Source organism: Notolabrus celidotus, chromosome 7, assembly GCF_009762535.1.
Source record: "Notolabrus celidotus isolate fNotCel1 chromosome 7, fNotCel1.pri, whole genome shotgun sequence".
Taxonomy (NCBI): domain Eukaryota; kingdom Metazoa; phylum Chordata; class Actinopteri; order Labriformes; family Labridae; genus Notolabrus; species Notolabrus celidotus.
In genome coordinates this window covers 18,193,936-18,214,637 of record NC_048278.1, presented here as the reverse complement: position 1 = coordinate 18,214,637, position 20,702 = coordinate 18,193,936, and the positions used below count along the sequence as shown (strand labels likewise).

Sequence of the window (20,702 nt, the reverse complement as noted above, 5' to 3'; positions counted from 1 at the left end):
AAAAATGAAGCAAATGCAGGGTGCAAAACCTGCAGTTCCTACAGTGTCCACTTGAGACTACCACCAAAAGCCAACGAAGCCTTGTTAACCCCTATGTTCAATTTCACATTTCATAGTATACAGGGGCTAAAAATGTTATCTTTGACTCATCTGTTTTAACTGCAACGTTGCTAAGAGTTGTGCATAGGTTTCATATTCAGAGGCATGGCTGATTTTACTGTCAGGTAGTTGTGACATAGCTGTTTGCTTGGAGGCCAAACGCCTGAATTTGCCTCTTTGCCTGTGTGTAGATCGACCAAAAGTTAGGTTAAATCAGCAATTTCAATATGGCGACTGCCATTTTTAGTCTTCAAAACGCTGCTTCAGAAGCCGATGGTTGACATCACTGAGACTACATCCATGTTTTATACAGTCTATGGCTATAACAGCTACCCATTAAATAAACAAAATATTTGTTGGGGTACGCAGTAATCACTGTTTGATTTCTGTATGTTATTCACCACTGTAAGCAACTGTTATTATTGTTTCTCTATGTATTTAACCCTTAATGTAAAGCACATAAAGCTTACCTGAAATTAAATGTGCTTTATACATAAAATTGCTAGTGCTATTTATATTGATGTTTTTGTATTAAGCTGCATGAATGTATATTTTTATCTCTATTTTACTTGTTCCAATAGCCTACCTTGATTATACACTTTGTTAGACAATATGCCAATTTTTATTCTGATGAAGGTTTTGAATCCTCATTAAATTATTGAGAAATCTAATACTATTATGAAACACTAATCTCCAGTACAGATGGTACATTAGCGCAGTTGACTTCTGCAGTTCCATGAAATTTACCAAAAACAGTGAAAAATGTAAATAAAAAATGACAAAGTTGATTGAGCCATGATCATAATATATAGGCTATGAGTTTGTTTTATATTAAAGGATTAACAACTTTTGAAGTCCATGCTGTCTTACTTATCACATTTGTTTTTTATTTTCAAAACTTGAATTTGAAAGGTAAAATATGATGTGTTTATTCGAAATCTGGTGACTGCTGTCAGAAAACAAGGGTTTGGAACAAAATGCCCTGTAAATAAACCCCACCGCCATAGCTGATGAATGCTGAAGAAAGAAAGCTTCTGGTGGTTAAAGGGTTAAACGTCATTTGGTAGTAGGAAGTGGGTGGTAGGAGCCGAGGATGGAGCGAAGCCTGTGTAGCAACCACAGATCAATTTTCGCGAGGAAAGCGATGTTACACCAGAGAAGAAAATAGTGAACACGTCGTGTACCTGTGGGAGCGCAAATACACGGACAAATCTGCCAACGAGAGGACGAAAACGTGAAGTTATCAAGCTGCTTTCACTGCCGATGCGTGTGTATATATAGCCTAGGTGTTTGTGTGTGTGTATCTTTGGACTGAGGGACGTATAGAGACGCCACAGATTCTCATTGATCTCGCATCTATCTTTTAAAATGCATTTAAGCTCTGACAGTTTGTGTTCTGTCGTAGCTTCTAGGTTAGCAGTTGTGTAGTAGTGTGTAATGTGTATGCAATGCACTGTCCTCATCGTAGCACATCAAATGTGTTTGAGTGTGAACAATGTAGTGGCGTGCTGCAGCGATGTGGTGTGCAGATTTAGCGAGGATCCGTGTGATACAGGCTTTTAAAGGATGACACTAGCTTGATTGATTTTTTTAGTTTTTGAGAACTGGTTTTGGCTTTGAGCTATCAGTAGGCTACACGTGTTAAACTGAAGATGTTTACAAAGTTGAGTATACCTAATCAGTGGTGTGATAGCTTAAAGTCTGGCAGTCTGAGCTGATCTCAGGTTTCTACTCAGTCTCTCTGCTGGACTTGAGTTCACGCAGTACACGCTGGTCCCACTGAGCAACCTTGCGCTTATTCAGCAGTTCCCACCACAGAGCCACAGAGACCGACAGCAAGTCAGTCTGTCAGTCTCTGCCAGCAGGTGATGTCTGCTGGGGTCCAAGAGAGGCTCTTTTCTGTACTTTGTTAAAAACGGATACATTTGTATTACTGTAGAGAAGAAAGGGTTGGCTTATGAGAGGATATTGGCTGTTTAACGCCGGTTCAAAGCTGCCCCGTTTAACATTTTTGGATGCTAGTGACTTGACGGGCCGTTGTCACGCGCGGAAAGCCACGCGATAGTGTGGGACATCTAAACGCGTCACCTGGAAACCACTGGAGCCACGAGATTGTCTAACAGGTGTGAGCCACGCGCCATGGATGATTCTGGGATCATCCGAAGACGGAGACTGCAGGTTTGAACTTCTATTTTGTTATCACATGTCAGGCATCCATCCAGTGCATTGACCATTTATGTTGTTTTTCAGAATGAACTGACTTAGATGTTTTCAAAATACAAGTAGGCTATGATACTTCATGTTTAGGAATATGAAGTGTTTTCCAAAGTGGTGCTTTGTTTACACATAATTGGAAGGGATGTGAATTGACATGTAGCCAGTGTTATCAATTTACACTGTATTCATTTGATACTCTTGCATTGCTTTCAACACATTTTAATTAATGAAAGCTCCAAAGTTCAGTCATAGAACACAATGGCCTATGAGTGAGTCTCAGGCCAGCAGAATGAAAAGGCACAGGATAAATCATATTGTACTTTTGTCCAGCTTTTAAACCTAATCTAAAGTGGTTTAGACACTAACTTTAAACAGCAGCATTTCAGACAACAGTAGGTAGTGTGGAAAACTAATGCAACTAATTAAACTGTAGATTATGAAATCTATATACATAAAATATTATATATTATTACTATTATATAATAGATTTTTGAAATACCAAATGTGAAACTGTTTATTGACTTTACCAAATAATGATTTACCTGATAAGTCTTCTCTGAAAAAATATATCACATTTTAAACAAGTAAGCTAATTTTTGCTCTAAAATAGTCCAGGCTTTACCCCAAAATATGTCAGAAAGTTACCCATTATGTCCTGATACATTTGAGGAAAAATCTAAATGAAAGCTGCCCAGTCAGGGGCAAAGCCAGACTATTTTGACTTTGGTAGGCACAATGTGGCACAGACTTTTGCAGGGGTGCAAACAATATGTGTGCACCTATGATGAATAGCATTTATTTGCCCTTTCTATCATCATTTATCAGACTGTAACTACTGCAATCAATACATGTTCCTTTGTATTTTTTGTTTTAACTATGAAAAGTAACACAACATAGTTGCAACATTTAAATCTTCTTTGCTTAATTCTTTGAGGAATAAACAAAAAGTGCTCATTAAAGTCACTATTTAAAATACGGCAAAAGGAAAATGAGTTACTTTAAAAGCAAGGAAAGCTGTCAGCAGTCTGTTGAAACCTTTGACTCTTAATAGAATAAACAACGTCTCTCGGAAAAGTGAACACTTCGGGCCTGATCTACTAAGATCCCAAATAAGGAGCGCTAAATTAACCGTGTAAACAAAAAAATTGCACGTGCTATTAACGGGCGTGTTGCGGGTGATCTACTATGATTGCAAGCGCAATTGATAACAGGTGCAAAAGTACTGCGGACCGCCCTATTTTAATGAGGATTTTGCGTGTGCTACAGGCTTTCACCATGGGGAGTTGCACCTATGCCTCCTTCTCGACGAAATGGCCGCAGCCATTTGTGAATAACGCTGTGCCAGTTTGCACCTGCCTTTCAAACGTGCTAATTATTAACGCAAAAACACCACACATTGCGTGTGCTAAATGATTACATTTGCATCTCCTCCTCCCAGTATTTTGCGCGTTCCGATAATCTGCATGTATTCTGCATATTCATGACGGCAAACACGCTAAATGGATTGCACATGCTATTTTGCTCATTTGACAGACGCAATCCTCGGTGCTCCCGGTTAGTACATCAGCTTTGCACCTGTTTTTATAACGCAAACCTTAGTAGATCAAGCCCTTTGACATAAATTAGCATAAGAAGAACCAACCATAATGACACAACCCTTGTTACCACCAACCGTTATTTAACTTGTATTTTAATTTTAAAGTTTGGCCTCTGTTTCCTCTGTTAACATTAAGAAGACAGGGTGTATGACCTATTCTGTGGCCAGTCAGTAGGTGGAGCCCTGAATCTTAAGGCAAAGTCAGTGAAAACTTATGGCGTCCATTTTGATTTTGGGGTGATCACTGAGGTGGCCGTCAGATTTGAAGTGGAGCCATGGCTACTCCTGGCCATCCCTGGGTCCATCCCCTGACCCCAGTAAGACCAGTGTTGGTATCAGACCTGTTTTAATGTTAATATTTATATCTATATAAATATGTTATAACCTGTTGGGTCTGGCCTACTTTAAGGAAGCTCAGATAATTCCATAACACTTGCATGATGCATGCTAGTCACTTAGCCCATATCGTGTACATTATGACAAACACAGGAAGGCAGGGGCAAAAGCTTCCTTGGAGGCTTTCTTCTGTGTGGTGGATGCTTTGCGTGAAATTAATCAACTAAGGCAGACAGGGCCAAGTTGGCTTTTGCAAAGACTGAGATGTTCTAAATAAGTCGCTTGCTGTTTGTAGGATATGTAAAGAACTAGCAGGTAAACCTACTATTGAAATGTTGGTTGCACTTACTGTACTTTTATTAAAAATGAGAGCAGAAAAGGTTTACCTCCTGTTAATTCAACCTGAAGTGTTGGTTGCACTTTATTCAAATAAAATGTGAATGCTTTTGCCATTAATTGTTGTATACTTGTTTGTATATATCCTTACAAGGAACAACAGGAATCTAGGACTGTCCAGTATCAAGGTATTTATTTCACAGTCACACTTGTTTAATTTTTGACTAAAAAGTTACTGGATCGATTTCAAGTCACTGAGTCCTTTCAGATCATATCGTTCTAAATGAACCAATATCGTCCTTTAACCAAATCAGCAACCATGAATTGTGATACGAATCAAATCGTTGTTAAAAAGAATCGTTACACCCCTAGTTTTTAAGTTTTAAAAAATAATAAAAGGCAACAGCAAGTAATATAGAGTCCAAGATGACCACTTTCTAATGTCTTTTGTAAATGTCATATTTTGTCGAACCCGCTACTAAAGATGTTGAATTCAAAATGGTTCATTGTGTAAAAAAATTAGGATTTCCTCATATTTGAATCAAAGAAAATTGGGCATTTCTTTCTTGATTGAACCACTCTTACAACTGACTGACTTGAATATAGTATGATGGGCTTTTTCTAGAGGCCCAGATTTCATAGATGAAACATGTTAAGATTTTCATATGGTATATAGTTTTTGATAATGATGATTTAAATAAGATTTAAAAAAAAAAAAAAAAAAAAAAGCTTGGGAGTCATCTTATCCTTAAGTTCTGTGTAAGACATTCAGTCCCTCTGTACCTCTGTCCCTCTGCTGAGCTCAGTCGTCTTTTTTTGAAATATTTTTCTCAGAAGCTAAATGTAGCTGGATATCAAGTCTTTCAGTGGAAACTGAGAGTAGAGGCGGCCTGGCAGGGAATGGCAATTATATGTGAACAGAAAAGGTTTAAGTGTAACACACACACACATACACACACACACACACACACACACACACACACACACACACACACACACACACACACACACACACACACACACACACACACACACACAAAAGATACATCACTCAAAAGCAGAATCAAACTTTCGATTTTAGTCAGACTCTGAGTGCTGTTAATGTGTGTGTCTATCAGTTCAGTTGACTGTACTATGGCTACACCAACAGTCTTGAGTGTGCCTCTGTGTGTGCTTTTGTGCATTACACTCATGCCTATATGTACATATCAAATGGACTCCCACCCCGGCCCCTACTCTTCCTGTCCATTGAAATGGTCGATATCCATAATATCTCAAACGGAGGAGGTCTAAATGCTGAGGATGTGGCGCAGTTGTCAGGCCCATTAGTAGCACTAATGGTGGCCTAACAGCCCTTTGTGCCCTCAGGGAGGAAGACCAACCACCAGCAGCAGGCCAGGCTAAGAGGGCTGGAGGCCAAGAGGAGGAGAGGGGGGCAGCGTAGACCTGAGGCAGACAGCAGCTGTGGGCTACAGTCAACCCCATTTAAGTGGTCATTACAATATCTAGATCCCTTTACAGCCTGGATCTACTTTCACATCAGAGACACAGTGGAGAACGGAGGAGTGTGTGCGTGTACATGTGTGTCTGTAGCTTTTTTGTGTCTCATGCATTTTAGTTAATTGTTTATGCATGCAGCATGAAACCCATTTTGACCAAAGCTAAGGTAAAGCTAAGTTTTACTGATTACCATTAAAATATTTCAATACTTAACCCTTCTGTAATGTTGCAGGTCAAATCAACCCTTTCTAAAGTTCAAAAATTGAAAAAAGAAGGTAAAAGTAATTTTACGGTATGAAACTTCTTCTGCCTGGTTTAGTAGTTGTAATCAACATATAAAATGAAAATGGTTAGTTTCACATATTTGAAACCCCCCGGTTTTTTTTATTACATATACTGTTTGTGGGTTTATTTGACCCGGCACTCAAAGTGGAGACTGAAAGGAATCATACGTGTCAAATACTAATTGTTGCCTTGCAACTGTGTGACATATTTCACCCCAATCACTCACACACACACACACACACACACACACAAACACACACACACACACACACACACACACACACACACACACACACACACACACACACACACACACACACACACACACACACACACACACACACACACACACACACACTCTCCCTTTCTCTTGACCTCATCTGTAAAGTGCAAGAATACAGGTGTTGGCATGACTTTTGACAGGAACCTTCTCTGTGAGAATTAAACAACACTAAATATTGATTTAAATGGTCAGTCATGGAGTTAATGAGATTAAAGAAATGTTTATTGTGATTTTTTTTTGGTTCTGACTTTTTTGGATTATTAAATATGCCCGGGTCAAATTGACCGAGGAACATTATTGCTGTTCCTGAGAAACGAACATAACAGGAGGGTTAATCAGTTAGAATTATTAATGACAGTGTAGAGTCATTTATTTTTATCTTATCTGTGTTCTTTGAAGTGTAAAATCCAAAACCCCTTTTGATTCCATTTAAATATTCCTCTCTATATATTTTTAAGACCAATTCTCATTGTATTCAAGAGAAAAATCAACGATACAGTATAGAGCAATATTAGTTTTTAAGTGCATACATATCAGAATTGAACATCTGTGAAAACTATCCCTTAATTTGGGCATAACAGAAATGTAAAGATCAGTTCTGAGGGGTTCACTTCAATTTGATACTAGTCTGTTTTATTTGTTAGTGCTCCCTGTTCAGCTCAGTTAAAAGCCACCATTCGTTTTCTGTTTCTTCCTGAGAGTCAATGTCGGTTTCTTTTGTCAATGGCTCTGGATATTAACTGTGGGGATAAACCATTGCTGGCTTCAAATGGAACTAGAAAAGTCATGAAGTATCGAAAAGACGTGCACAAAAAAGGCTTGGCTTTCAAACGGTAGCAGAATGGAAACATGGACGCCAATGGATCAAACTTTGCTTTTTATATGTAAATGCAAAAATCTTTTTTCCATTTGTGGAAATACTAAAACAAGACAACAAAGTCAACAATCTTGATTAACACCTGAATGAATCATTTTGGTCTTGTACGTGACTAACTTTTATCAAACCACATGTGCATCTGTGCTCTTACTAACATTAGCTAACTTAGCTCTTCTAACTCCAAACAGTCAGTTACATAATGATGCATTTATTAACGTAAGACTAGATTCTATGGGCTCCTCCATTTCTGAAAACGTAACCAGAAATTTCACAACAAGTGAACTTGAAGTTTATTTGTAAATACAATAAGAGGGGAGCGTTCACATGGTCACTTCTCGTGAACATGGTAAATATGACATTTAGTTAAATGTACTATAAGATGGTAAAAGACCTCTAACTTTGGGAAATTATTCCATTCTTTGTGATGTCTGTGTCTGTGACTTAAAGCTTTTTACTGTGAACCAAACCATTTGCAACTGTTTTGGAAGCACCAACAAAGCAGTCATCACTAAAAGCTTTCATGACCTGACCATGCTTAGGTCAAAACTACGATGACAAGCAGCCTTTGTCCTGAGCACACAAACAATCTACTTCATGATTTACCCAACTGCCCATGTTTCACCTCTGCTCCTCACATCCACTTTTTCAAATGTGGAGCTCAACATGACACCACTGCTAACCCAATTTGAGGTCATGATGTTTGGCAGTGTTGGTTGTCCTGTTCTTACACAGGCAAAGGATTACATTACAAAACACAAGTTCAGCGGATGTTTTTTTCAAATCATGTTTTTTTTGCCCTTTTTTGCTTTTTCTCTGTGTCCTTCCCTTTTCTCTCTTTTTATTGTAGATGAGCTAGCTGAGAAGATAAACTTACATTTGAGGTAATTAGACATGCTATGAGGGACCACAACTGTTTTTTATTTATTATAATATATATAATACGGATAATGAGCTCCCTTTTTCATTTAAATAAACATGTAAAAAAATGTCTCCACAACCAGAAACTAAAAAAACCCATTGATTCATGGTACATTTTTTTCTGTTAGGGGGGTTTATGTCATTGAGAGGAGCTGCTTCATACCAGGTCAAGATGACCCAAAGCAGTTGTGTAAGTGTGCACGCTGTGTACTGACACTTCACTCATATTCTTAAATACACTCACACACCACCAAATACAAGTCGTACGACGTATCTCACCCCTCTCTGTTGTAGGAGTATGAGAGTACACCACACACGGACGCTTAAATGTGCATGTGCTCACACACACACACACACACACACACACACACACACACACACACACACACACACACACACACACACACACACGAATAATTTGTCCAATATTTTGTTCTGGGCAGTGAGCCCATTTCCAATATGCTAAGCACAAGGGATAAGAGTGTGATCAGTGCAGAAGATCCAGCTCTCTGTGCCAAGTCCTGTCACTCACTGCCGTGCCCACTGCTTTGTTCTGCCTCACACCATCCTTCTCATGTCAGGTTTATTCAGGGAGGGGAGAGAGCAAAGTGTATATCAAAGCAGCAGATCTGGGACAGAATATATTTGGGAATAGCTTCAAATATCTGAACTCCTTTGACTTGGCTTCAATTTTCATGCCAGACACCTCTGAAGCACCAGAGTCTGAGTTCAACCTAATACCCAAACAGAGAAAAATGGACAAGGTAAGAGGAGAAATTGCTCCAGTTAAATACGAAAAAATGATCTGGTGAAGGAAAAAGAAAGTTCTATAGGTCAAGACAGTGACTTCAACATCCAATGAGACCTTGCATTATTTTAGCTCTTGGTGTAATGACCAGTGCAAGCTTTCAAGGAAAACTATTGAAGTGAAGAACGCACTGCGTGACATTTGCCTCACAGTCTGCTGTCAGTTTTGGCAGCAAACAGAACAGAAGCCTTATGACTCTGCCCAGAGCAGCAGCATATTAACATTTTTCTTTTCTTTGGTTTCCAGTTGGCCTTCGGTTTGTCCTTGGGCAAATATAAACCATAACAAAGAAAAAAAAAACATGGTATTACCATGTGACAGCCCTTTCCTAACTAGCCAGACAGAGAAAGCTATCTAATTTGTTAATCAGTTTTAACAGTTCCTTTGCCAAGCACAACACTGTTGAGAATGATTAATTTGCATTTCATAACTTGTGCGTAAGCGATTAAATGTGTTAAGGAGGTTTTTGTTTATTTGTGCAGACATGAAGTTCTGTTTGTGCCACTTAATGCCTTCAAAAGCACTTATTACATGCTGCTTTGAGATTTAATCTTTGCATTCTTTTTTTTTAATTTAAATTTTTAGATATAAATTACATTTTTTATATTTTTGCAGCTTTTTGCCTTTATTTGATCGGACAGCTGAAGAGAGACAGGAAATGTGTGGAGTAGAGAGGGGGGGAAGACATGCAGGAAATGGTCGCAGTCGGGAATCGAGCCGGCTAACCCTGCGACGAGGAATGTAGCCTCTGTATGTGGGGCGCTTAGACAACTAGGCCACCAGCGGCCCAAATTTTTGCCTTCTTCAACCTGAAAGTGCAATGTTAACTCAGAAAAAGTTGTTCCTCTAGATTTTTAGCTTGGACACCAAATTATAACAACTGTTGATTAGACTTCATATGTGTGTGTTTTTGTGTACATGTGGGTTTCCGGGTTGCTATAACAGCGTCATTATTTTTTAATTTTTTTCTTATCCATAGGTGAACAATTGATGCAGTGTGTTCAGGTTGTGTGGTTATGTATATTTTATGTGTGTGGTATTAGTACACGTCAGGATAGTCATGCATATCATTATGAAGGAGAGGAAATTGAGGAATTTTCACACTTCTTATTAATTGCTATGGTGCTCCTCCTCCTCAGAAACAGGTGACGCCATTTTTACATTTGAAATCTTGTTACGGGTTTGCATGTTCATCCTCTGCTTGTAATTTAGGTACGATAGCACAACCTTTTGTGTCAGGCGTGTTAATAAGTAAATGAAAGCAACTTTTATTTGTTGATTTTATTGGATAAAATTGTACTATCAGAATAAATCATAATAAAATAAATATTCCCTTTATTGGGCTGGAGTTCTATCAGCCAGAATTATGCATCCCTTGCATCTACGTATGTACAATCAAAAACAAAAGTACAGTTTGTTGTGTTGCGTAACTTTTTAACAAAGATTTGGAGGTGCAACACTCTTTTTCTTTGTAATGCACTAGCAAGCTCTCTGTCTCCAAACCTTTTTTGAATCTGCACTTCTGTTCCTCTCTGATCTCTGATCCACCAACCAGCTTCATACTGTCACCAAAAAAATAGTTTGAAAGACATTTCCTGCTGCGAAAAAATTCACAGGTTGTCATGGTCACTTTAGAGTGAGGAGAAATTTAATCCAGAGATATGGTGGACTGACTGGTAACATGGCAACAACCCATACGGTAGCTGTAAGTTGGACTGAGACATTGAGAGGGAGCAGGTGTTGGGGGTTTTATCCATTAGCAACCCCTATCACCCCAGACACATGCACACACACGCACACACACGCACACACACGCGCACATACACACACACACACACACACACACACACACACACACACACACACACACACACACACAGGAGTCTCCTGCGGGGCGCTCTCTTACTCACCCTGGCCGAGCTCACTTCCTCTTGATGATGTAACTCATTAGCTGTCCATGAAAGTGCTCACTGTGAGGTGATGTCACTCCTATTGAGAAAATAAAGAGATCAATTTCCTTGAAATGGGAAATGCTGCTGGTCAATCAACATGAAATGTATTTCAATTTAACGTGTTAATGGAATAGTTTTGAGAAATGTGCTTATTTGCCGTCTTTACGAGGGACAGAAAAAAATGATTCCACTTCCATGTCTGTGCTCCAATTATGAAGCTATAGCTAGTACATAATTAGCATAGCTTAGCAAAAAGACTTAAAAGAGTGAAACAGCTAGCTTTTATCTACACAAAAGGTTATTATGTTTACAGTTAAAGAATAAGAAGCTTTAGAAGGGCAGTTTTCTTTAACATTTATGAATATTAACATCAACTTTGCTGTTTCCTTTTGCTTCCAGTCTTTATGCTAAGCTAAGCTAATTGTCTTGAGCTCAACAGTTAACATAATAATGGAATTAATCAAAAAAAGTAAATAAATGTTGGATTTTTCCTTTAATATACCAGTCAGTGCAGAGTGGGGTTTCTTTTTCTAAGTTATATTTTGGGCCTTTTTGCCTTTATTTGACAGGACAGCTGAAGAAAGACAGGGAAAGTGGGGAGAGAGAGCAGGAGAAGACATGCAGGAAATGGTCGCGGCCTGGAATCGAACCGGCGACCCCTGCAACGAGGACCGTAGCCTCTGTATGTGGGATGCTTAGACCGCTAGGCCACCAGTGCCCTGGAGTGCGGTTTCTTTAGACACTCTTGTGAAACTGCACCAGCACTGCACTTGTGCAGTCTCCATGAGACGTAATAATGATGATTTTTTTTCTACATTCCTTTTGGAAAACATTATAATTCATCTTTGCAGCACAGAAGGGTTTTATACTGCTCATTTGCTCCTCATTGTTTTTCATTAAGAATGAGTATTAGTGTCTCACAGTGCTGGAACGTAAAGCGGGTGAGTTTGGGTAGCGAGCTTGATTTGAGACTGTTTGGAGACGAGAGTTCCAGCTGTCAAGTCATGTTTCATCAGCTCCTCTTTGTTTGGGTTCTGTAATGCTTGTTTACTTATACAAAGACAAAGAGATAAACTCTGTGTGTGTGTGTGTGTGAGAGAGAGAAACTCCTCTCATCTTACAGGATGAAAATTCTTCTCTGGAAAACCAATTACGGTCTCTTATTTTTCCTCCCGTGTCAGGGCCTGTTTTCAACTTCAGGCGCTTTACGTGTTTTGTCGCTGGGAATCCTTTCATCTCTTTGCCATGGCCCTATGTCATTGAGCCTTCCCGAGTGAAAAGATACAAATGATAATATCTTTTTAATGGAGTCTCTTGGCTGTGGAATAGATAGCTGGAAAAGCAGCAAGGGGCATGCTGACAATAGAAACTGACGGTAACATGATCTCACCTGAGCTGATCGAATTGGGAATAGATTGGCAACAAGCACCACACAGATTCACCCTAGTAGATAGTAATCACATCAGAGTTCTTGTTGTTGTGTCCCAGTTTCATAAATATAGCAGCAACATTTTAAAAATTGACTTTAGCTCCACTCAGCCTGGTGATTCCTGTAGCTCTGAAGTCTCTGAACACTTAGCGGGGATCAGTTTTCGGATTTCTGCTTGGACAAGAAATTAACAGAAAAGACATTGAAGCAATTTCAGTCTACCTAAAGTTGGATGAGATTTATTTTACACTGTGAGATAAATAGGTGTAAAATATATGCAGACATATTCAAACCTATAGATAATAAATAACAGTTAAGTCAATTTCAACATAAATTCCCTTTTCCTCATTATGTCATTCAAAAATGGATTAATCTGTGTCAGTTTTATCTTTTACTTTGTTGATGATAAGAGATTAAAGGGGTTTTATGCTAATTTACCTCCCCCCCTTCACACTTACAGTACATTATCACCTTTTTCACAAGTCTATAAATAGTGCTGTAACAGATTGCATAATTTGTAAGACCTGTCTAATCAGGGCTTTCTCTCCCTCTTTTCTTCTTCTTTCGGTCTCCCTCTTTCTCCCCAGAAGGATCTACCTCTGCCCCGCAAAAGTAGCAGGTAAGTTCATATTTTGCACACCTTTTTCTTTGTGTTTTGGTATGTCTTGATCTGCTGTGAGATAATGTGTCCAGTTTAAGTGTAAGTACCTCCCCAGAATACACACACGCCTTTGTGTGCAGTGCTGCTGTGTGTTCAGCGTTTTTTGGCTAATTGGTGAAATTTAGAGCTGTTTTCCCGGTAGGAAAAGTCTCTAAGAATTTGATTAATCCTCTGTAAAACTAAGGGATTTAGGGCACTCAATTGTGGCATGACTCAATGCACTCAGTGCTATTTTGGCACCTTGTTTCACTGCTTTTCTACATGGTGTTTCCCCATTGTAAACCAGACTGTTTACCTTGCTGAAATACAAACACTGTGCAGAGAGGAGGAACATTTTTTAGAAGTTGGAGTTGCTCCAGCTTTGTTAAAGGAAGTCATAGTCAGGTAATGGTATTTTGCAGCAGGAGCCTTGTCTCCAGACTGCAGCATGTTACAGCTTTGCGGGAGCCCTTTCACTCTCACAGCGTCAATCTGTTGCACCAGTGAGCCGTGCAATGAGAGTTCAGCAGCAGGAGTTCAGCTGTGCTGTGACCTCAGTGCCCTGTGTGCTTCGAGGAGGGCAGAGAGGTTTAGATAGAGCAGTATATGATGTGTAACACACATAACTTAAGCCATCAAATGTACAAGGCAGTTAGTGAATGAGATCCTTTTAGGTGATTTTGATGTAAGTAATGAGGGACAAACATCATAGCTTTACTATTAGTAAAAAACGACTCCTTATGTCTTGTCTTAGCTTGTATGAGACTTCAGGGTTATCAGAAAGAACATTCGACCAAGTTGTAATTGCTTCAGACTTGAATACAGTGGCAGACAGAAATGTTAGCTATGCAGCTAGTAGTACTATTAGCTTTCTCTGCCTGCTGTCAGGCTCTGAAAACTGAGCATGCGTTAGCTTTGGAGATCAGCCCTGCTGCTCCCTGTATGGCCACTCTCCCATTGAAATAATAAATTCTGTGTCTTGGCCATTTTAAATTCACTGTATCTGGCCATTTCACACACTAACAAACGGTTTAATGGTCATATCTTGATTTGTCAGTATTTTTTTCCATGTGTTTTCTGTGTTTGAGCATTTTTGGATTTGCATTGTTTATGTATTTGCAATACATTTGCTTTTTTGCTTTTTAAAATTTCCAGCACATTTCCATTATTGATTTTTTTGGGACTTTTGCACAGGTTTATAATTAATTTGCATTATTTCTGGATTTAAAGCATGTTTTTCCAAATGAAGACCCTTTAGGCTGTTGCAGATCACTTACCCTTGTCAGCCATCTTCCTGAAATAAAAATTGTGGATAACCCCTTTTTATTTTTATTTATTTTTTTTTTTATTTCTGGGGCTTTCACACCTTTATTACGAGAGGATAGTACAGTGGATCGAGCTAGAAACTGGGAAAGATGGTGAGGGAATGACATGAGGGAAATGGGCCGCAGGGTGGAATCCAACCCTGGCCGCCCACTTTATGTGCACAAGTTAACCTAAGGCTAAATCCAAGCCTGCCGCTCAGATTTCCCCTTTTTAAGTATCATACATTTAACCCTCCTGTTACTTTGCGGGTCAAATTGACCCTTTTAGAAGTCTATTTTTTGGCAATATATGCCTTCCAGATCTGCTTAATGCAGCATACAAATCTGGGTTGCATGTCAGAAGAGGTGTCGTGTTAATTTATCAACATCACTTCATTAAAAAAAGAAATTCAAAATTCAAAATGTAAAATGAAATAAACAAAAATCTATGTCATGTAAAACTATTGTATCTATATTAAGGGCTTTCCAATGTACATTAAAACATGTTTTAACATTAATTTTAATGAGAAACGAGTGAGTTATCCTCATTGAACCATGATCTGTGAGAATTATAGAACACCAGTAATGGAGTTAAAAATTAGCTTTAAAAAAAAAAGTGTAATGGGATTTTTTGGGGTTCTGACTCTTTTGGATAATTAAATATGCCCTGTGTCAAATTGACCCAGGAACATTATTGCTGTTCCAGAGAAATGTACATAACAGGAGGGTTTAACAAGTAGACATTATTTACTATTATTGGAGTCTATTTCAGTTGTGGCATTGGCTTCTTGAGAGGTCTACTTTGTCTTCATGAAGTATTAGTCTTTAAATGCTTCTGTTAACCTCAGTGACATCTAATTATTATCCATGGTTTGGAAGTGATGCCTTGTAGGGGGAAACATAGAAGTCAAGCAGTAAGTAAGGAAGTGACATTACCTAATCTACTGCTCTCATGTTGCTCTTAAATGAAAAGATTATTGGATATTCTTTGAAATATCAGCATTAGAGACAAATATTGTAATCTTTAAGCAGCCTCAACAGAACATGATTGGCTTCTCTGAGACAGAGAGACATTTAGTTGGCCTCTCCATATTTAGAGACAGAATTAGAAACCCTCTGGAGTCGTTCTGTGTCACTTTGAAAAGTGTGAGATTGAGTAGCCCTGAGAGATTTGACAAGACTGAGTTGAATATCTTAATTTGTGCTACTGGCATGATTAAACTGTTACACTCCAAGCACTTATTACAACAAAAGTGATTCTGGGGCCACGAAGGATACAGTTAACAGAACTGAAGCTTTTGTTGTAGTGGATGAGTCTCTGTCCGTGGTGCTGAAATGAAAAATAAAACCCCTCTCTCTTTCAGCTGTAACTCTGTACCTGTATTACTCTGTTATATGACTTAAAAAACACAGATTTTATTTTATTCCAAGCAAAGTGAGATTATTTTGAAGTGTTTGTCACTGGCAATGTTTCTTTTCTGCATCTTAATTACCAAGTACTTCGTGGCATCTATCATCTCTCTCTTACACAGACAAACTGTGAATTTTCTCATCTACTCTTAAAGTTTGATTTGGAGAGCCTGAGCTGGCTGCTGCTGCTGCTAAAAAGCACTTCACAAATCAGGCAGAATTTTGGACAAGTGTCTTATGTCCGCTCCAAATGCTGTCTGAAAATGCCTTTGAACATAGGCAGGGGGGTGTAATTCTCCACCAAACGCCTGCACCCTGCAATCATCATTTCAAGTGTTAAAATCCTTGACATTTTTCTGAAATTGTTGTTGTCCGTAGACTTCTTTTAGTAATTTTGTGTGAGCACAATGTCAGTCATGTTACTCTGCCACGCGTCTGCTTAACATGTATACTGTTAGAATTACACTAAGTGGCTAGCACTGCAGGGTTGTATTGTAAGTTTGAAGCACTGAATTTATATCCTGTTGTGAGCTCTGTTTTCTCTATTAGATAAACATTTTTTAACTGCATGTACCTTTTTACCAATCTGCGTGCACATCACCCTGCAGAGGTGCTGGCTGCCAGTGAGAACCACATGGAGTTAGCTTAAACATTCTGGGGGGGGGTTAATATGCATATGTGCCTGTGTCCATGTGTAATTATAATTAACTGCCTTACTGACCACACACTTTTATGTGCATTGGGAGTGTGTGTGTGGTCTTAGCATGCAACATCCATGTGTGACCCTGACTGATGTCATAGGATGTGCTTTAGCCATGACCCCTAACCCGTGTTGCAGGGTGGCAGATTTCACAGCATGACGTGAAGGAGACACTGGAGCTAAAGGCTCTCCCTGCATCCAGAACCCAAACCATACACATGCTATCTACACACATCCTCCTGTGGGAGAAGCTGGAGTCTTTATTTTTTTTTAAGTTATATTTTTTGGGCTTCTTGCCTTCATTCCATAGGACAGCTGAAGAGAGACAGGAATTGTGGGGAGTAGAGAGCGGGAGAAGACATGCAGGAAATGGTCGCGGCCTGGAATCGAACCGGCGACCCCTGCAACAAGGACTGCAGCCTCTGTATGTGGGGCGCTTAGACCGCTAGGCCACCAGCGCCCCGAAGCTGGAGTCTTAAACCGTGGACACTATGCCTCTGGGTTTGTGGCAGAGTAAGGACCATAGACTGTATAAAATATGGATGTAGTATCCGTGACGTCACCCATCTGTTTCTGAAGCACTGTTTTGAGGCCAATCGTCGGCGGCAGCCGTATTGCTGCTGTCGAGCAATTGTGACGTAAAGAGGCAGGCTTTGAGCCTCCAAGCCAACAGCTACAGTGTTCCCACCTGTCAATCAAGTCAGCTGTGCCTCTCATTAGAAGATTCGTAATCTCAATATCTTCGAGACTGTAGACTGTAAACATGTTTTTTTCTGCTGCAAAGTTCGTCTTTTTTGAATTGGTGTGTATGTGCTTTCCGGTACATCCAGAGCCAGCCTCAAGCGGACCCTCGATGACCTGCAGTTTTTAGCACTTGGACTCATATTTCCTAATTTCATTGTATGCAAGTCACGCAATGACAATAAAGGCATTCTATTCTATTCTATATTTTTAGACCTGAGGTTGCCACTAGGTAAGGACAGAGTGATTTGAGGGACAAGAAGACTGCAAAAAAATGTACTCTTCCGAAAAGCCTGTAAGACATGGAATAAAATCCCACACTACACACAGAATACACAACATGTCCTCCATATGATATCATGCTGCCGCCCATCCCTGTCTATGACCCCCCACAGTGTTTCAGTGATATCACCACCCCCCTCCCCCTCCCCCTTCCATACCTCCCCCTCCTCTCTGTGTCTCCTTTCTCCCATGTATATTTTATCCATCCAGACTCCCACATTAGAGATGGCATCCATTATTGAATTACTCCCCTCAGCACCACTGTGCAACTGTCACCCCACGTCAGCTTTAACATTTGGTGAATTTGTTTCAAAGGGAAGAAGGGAGGGTGCACACGCACACATACACACGCACACACATACAAAGAAAGGACATCTCTCTTAGCTGGGCATTGCGGAGCAGCTCCTTTGATATCTAGGGCAAAAAGAGGATGCCAAAGCTCATCTAGAACGGCATTTCACATTGGAGTCAAAACTGTTCTGGGCATTTGTGGATGTGCTTCTTAACCTGAGAGGGTGACGTAAAACAGAGTGTGTTCATCCATCTGTCAGTTTTTACTATCCATGGCTCATACAGTCCTACTGTACATGTAAAAATTTAAAATTGAATAACTAACAGTAAGGCTTTGTAGCTTTGGTCCTTTGTAGGGACCACTCAAATTTGAATAAATACCCATTTCAAATGCGGATCAATAAATATTTTTGTCATTGGTTAGTATTTGTAACGGAAAAACAATGTCTTTTGTACTCATCCCTAAAAACTAAAGTGGCTGTGTTCACCAGAAGTAAAATGTTGCCCAGTGCAATGGATCACTTTTTTGATTTATATTTTAAGGCTACGACCAAATCTCCAAACAAGCATTGTCCATGTAGGCTTTCATTGTTGTTGTCCGTGCTATAGACTTACGGTTCAAAGACTACAACAAACATATAAACCAGCTACACTGTTGCCCTGGGAGACCTGATCCATCATTATGATAAACATGGATTATTTTCAGTTAATCCTGTATACAGCGCATTGACCTGCTGTCCTTGAACGCCATACATTCAGCAGTTAGTTGTCCTCAACAAAGAAGCTATGTACCTCTTTTTCAATGTCCTCCAAACTACAGTGTCCAGCTGTGGGCACTGTAATTTGGAGGACATTGAAAAAGAGGTATATATATGTTCTACATGGTATTGAAAATTTGAGCCAGATCCAGTTTTGGTAGGTCAGGAAGCACAAAGACATGGACCAGTGTCTATATAATTATGCTCATGAGCAAGCTGCAGAATAACACTCACTCATATGTGAAGCCACCCTCTTAGTGCCCTGCCCTCCCTCTGTGTCTCTCCTTTCCCCTGTCTTGTCATTCACATTAGTCTCCAGTTCACTGCTCCCTCATCTTCCTCCTCCCTCTCATTAGTTTTCGCTCTCTCTGTCCTGCATTCTCTCTCGCTTTCTCCCACATGCTGTCTTCCTCTCTCATTCATACACTATTCACCTGTAGTTCCTTTTTCTTTACCTTTCTCTCTCTCTCTCCCTCTCTCTACCCTCCCCCTCCCCCTCTCCCCTCGCCTCTGTGGCTCTACACTTCCTGGCTTGGCACGATACCCTTGAGAGAGAGAGAGAGCAGCCCCACAGTCCTCTCTCTCTCTCTCTCTCTCTCTCTCTCTCTCTCTCTCTCTCTCTCTCTCTCCCTCCCTCCCTCTGAGAGAGATGCTCGACAGCCTGTTCCCTCTCTCCTCCTCTTCCTCTCTCTCTCACTCCTTCATTCTACTGTCTACCGTCACTTAGTCTGTGACACATTTTCCTCTCCATTCCATCTCTCTCCTGCTTGCACTTGCAGACTCACGTGTACAGTACCGTGGCGAGGTGTGCGTGTGTGTTTAACTGGCCAGAGGAGGCTGACATGCCGGCGTGGAGTGTAATTGCTGCCTCTTGACTGCACGCGTGTACGAGTGTGTGCGTGCGTGTTTATTCCCGTGTGTGCATGTGTGGCGACTCAGCTGCTCTCATGTTCATCTGCCAACACAGACTCTGCTACTAGCAACATGTTTCGACGCACAAAAAGGTAAATGGCAACAATCTGCCTCCGTGCATCGGTCTTTGTGTGGCGTCCTCACTGTTGTGAGTGAGTGTGTTGTTTCACCCGAGGAGGTTGTTGTGTTTTTCCATGATGTTTCCATCGTTCTTGCCAGCTTTCATGCTGTCTCACAGTTGTCTCCCTGTCTCCATTTAGCTCCAGCAATATGGTGTGTGTGTGTGTGTGTGTGTGTGTGTGTGTGTATACTTGTGTGTGTGTGTTTGATGATATTAAATGCATGTGTGTCTGTGTAATGTGATTTAGTGCATACAGCATGTTTTATATTTGATAAGTGCATGCCTGAAGGGCTTTTAAAGTACAGCGAGGTTTGATCATTTCTTTGCCTGAGTGTAAGTGTGTGTGTGTGCTCTAACAATGTGTGTATGTGTGCTATCAAAGCCACAGCCATGCTGTATTTGTATTTATTTATATCCGTATTGAGCTTTATTGTCGTTATGCCCAAGGATGTGCTCGAGGATTTAACCTGCCTTAGATTATGGCTGCTGACGTCTCACTCTCACACACACATGTTTATACGCTCACGCAAACACACTCTCACACTGGAAGGTATGTGTGCTTGGCCAGCAGCCTGGGAGCCAGAGATAGCATTATGAAGTGAAAGCATTATTGTCAGTGTCCAGGGAGTGCTTATGTAGCGGAGAGCCAACAGTGGGCAGTGCTGGAGTGCTGTCTGCCTGGCTCAGGTCCTCGCCTGTCCTCCTTCACGTCTTTCTTTTTTATCCCCCTTTTTGTTTTATTTCCTGTCCCTTACATCACTTCACTGCTGTTCATCTTTTTCTCTCCTCGTTCATATTTTTGTAGTTGCTTTGTTTCCTTCATTTTTTTAAATACTCATTGACCTCTCCTCTCCTCCCCTCTCCTCTCCTCTCCTCTCCTCTCCTCTGCTCTCCCCTCTCTCCTCT

The 20,702-nt window shown here is 40.2% G+C and overlaps 1 protein-coding gene across 2 annotated transcripts in view; it reads left to right on the top strand.

Annotated features, from left to right (window-relative positions):
* Nucleotides 1-1,167: 1,167 nt before the first annotated feature.
* mast1a (microtubule associated serine/threonine kinase 1a) overlaps nt 1,168-20,702 on the top strand; it is an 80,961-nt gene continuing 61,426 nt past the window's right edge. Inside the window, exons 1-2 of one of the 2 annotated variants that reach the window (XM_034688993.1) lie at nt 1,168-2,277; nt 13,225-13,256. In XM_034688993.1, coding sequence (XP_034544884.1) covers nt 2,239-2,277; nt 13,225-13,256 — 71 coding nt within the window. In that variant the 5' untranslated portion in view covers nt 1,168-2,238. The remainder of the gene's footprint in view (nt 2,278-13,224; nt 13,257-20,702) is intronic. The other variant, XM_034688994.1, reaches the window with a different exon arrangement.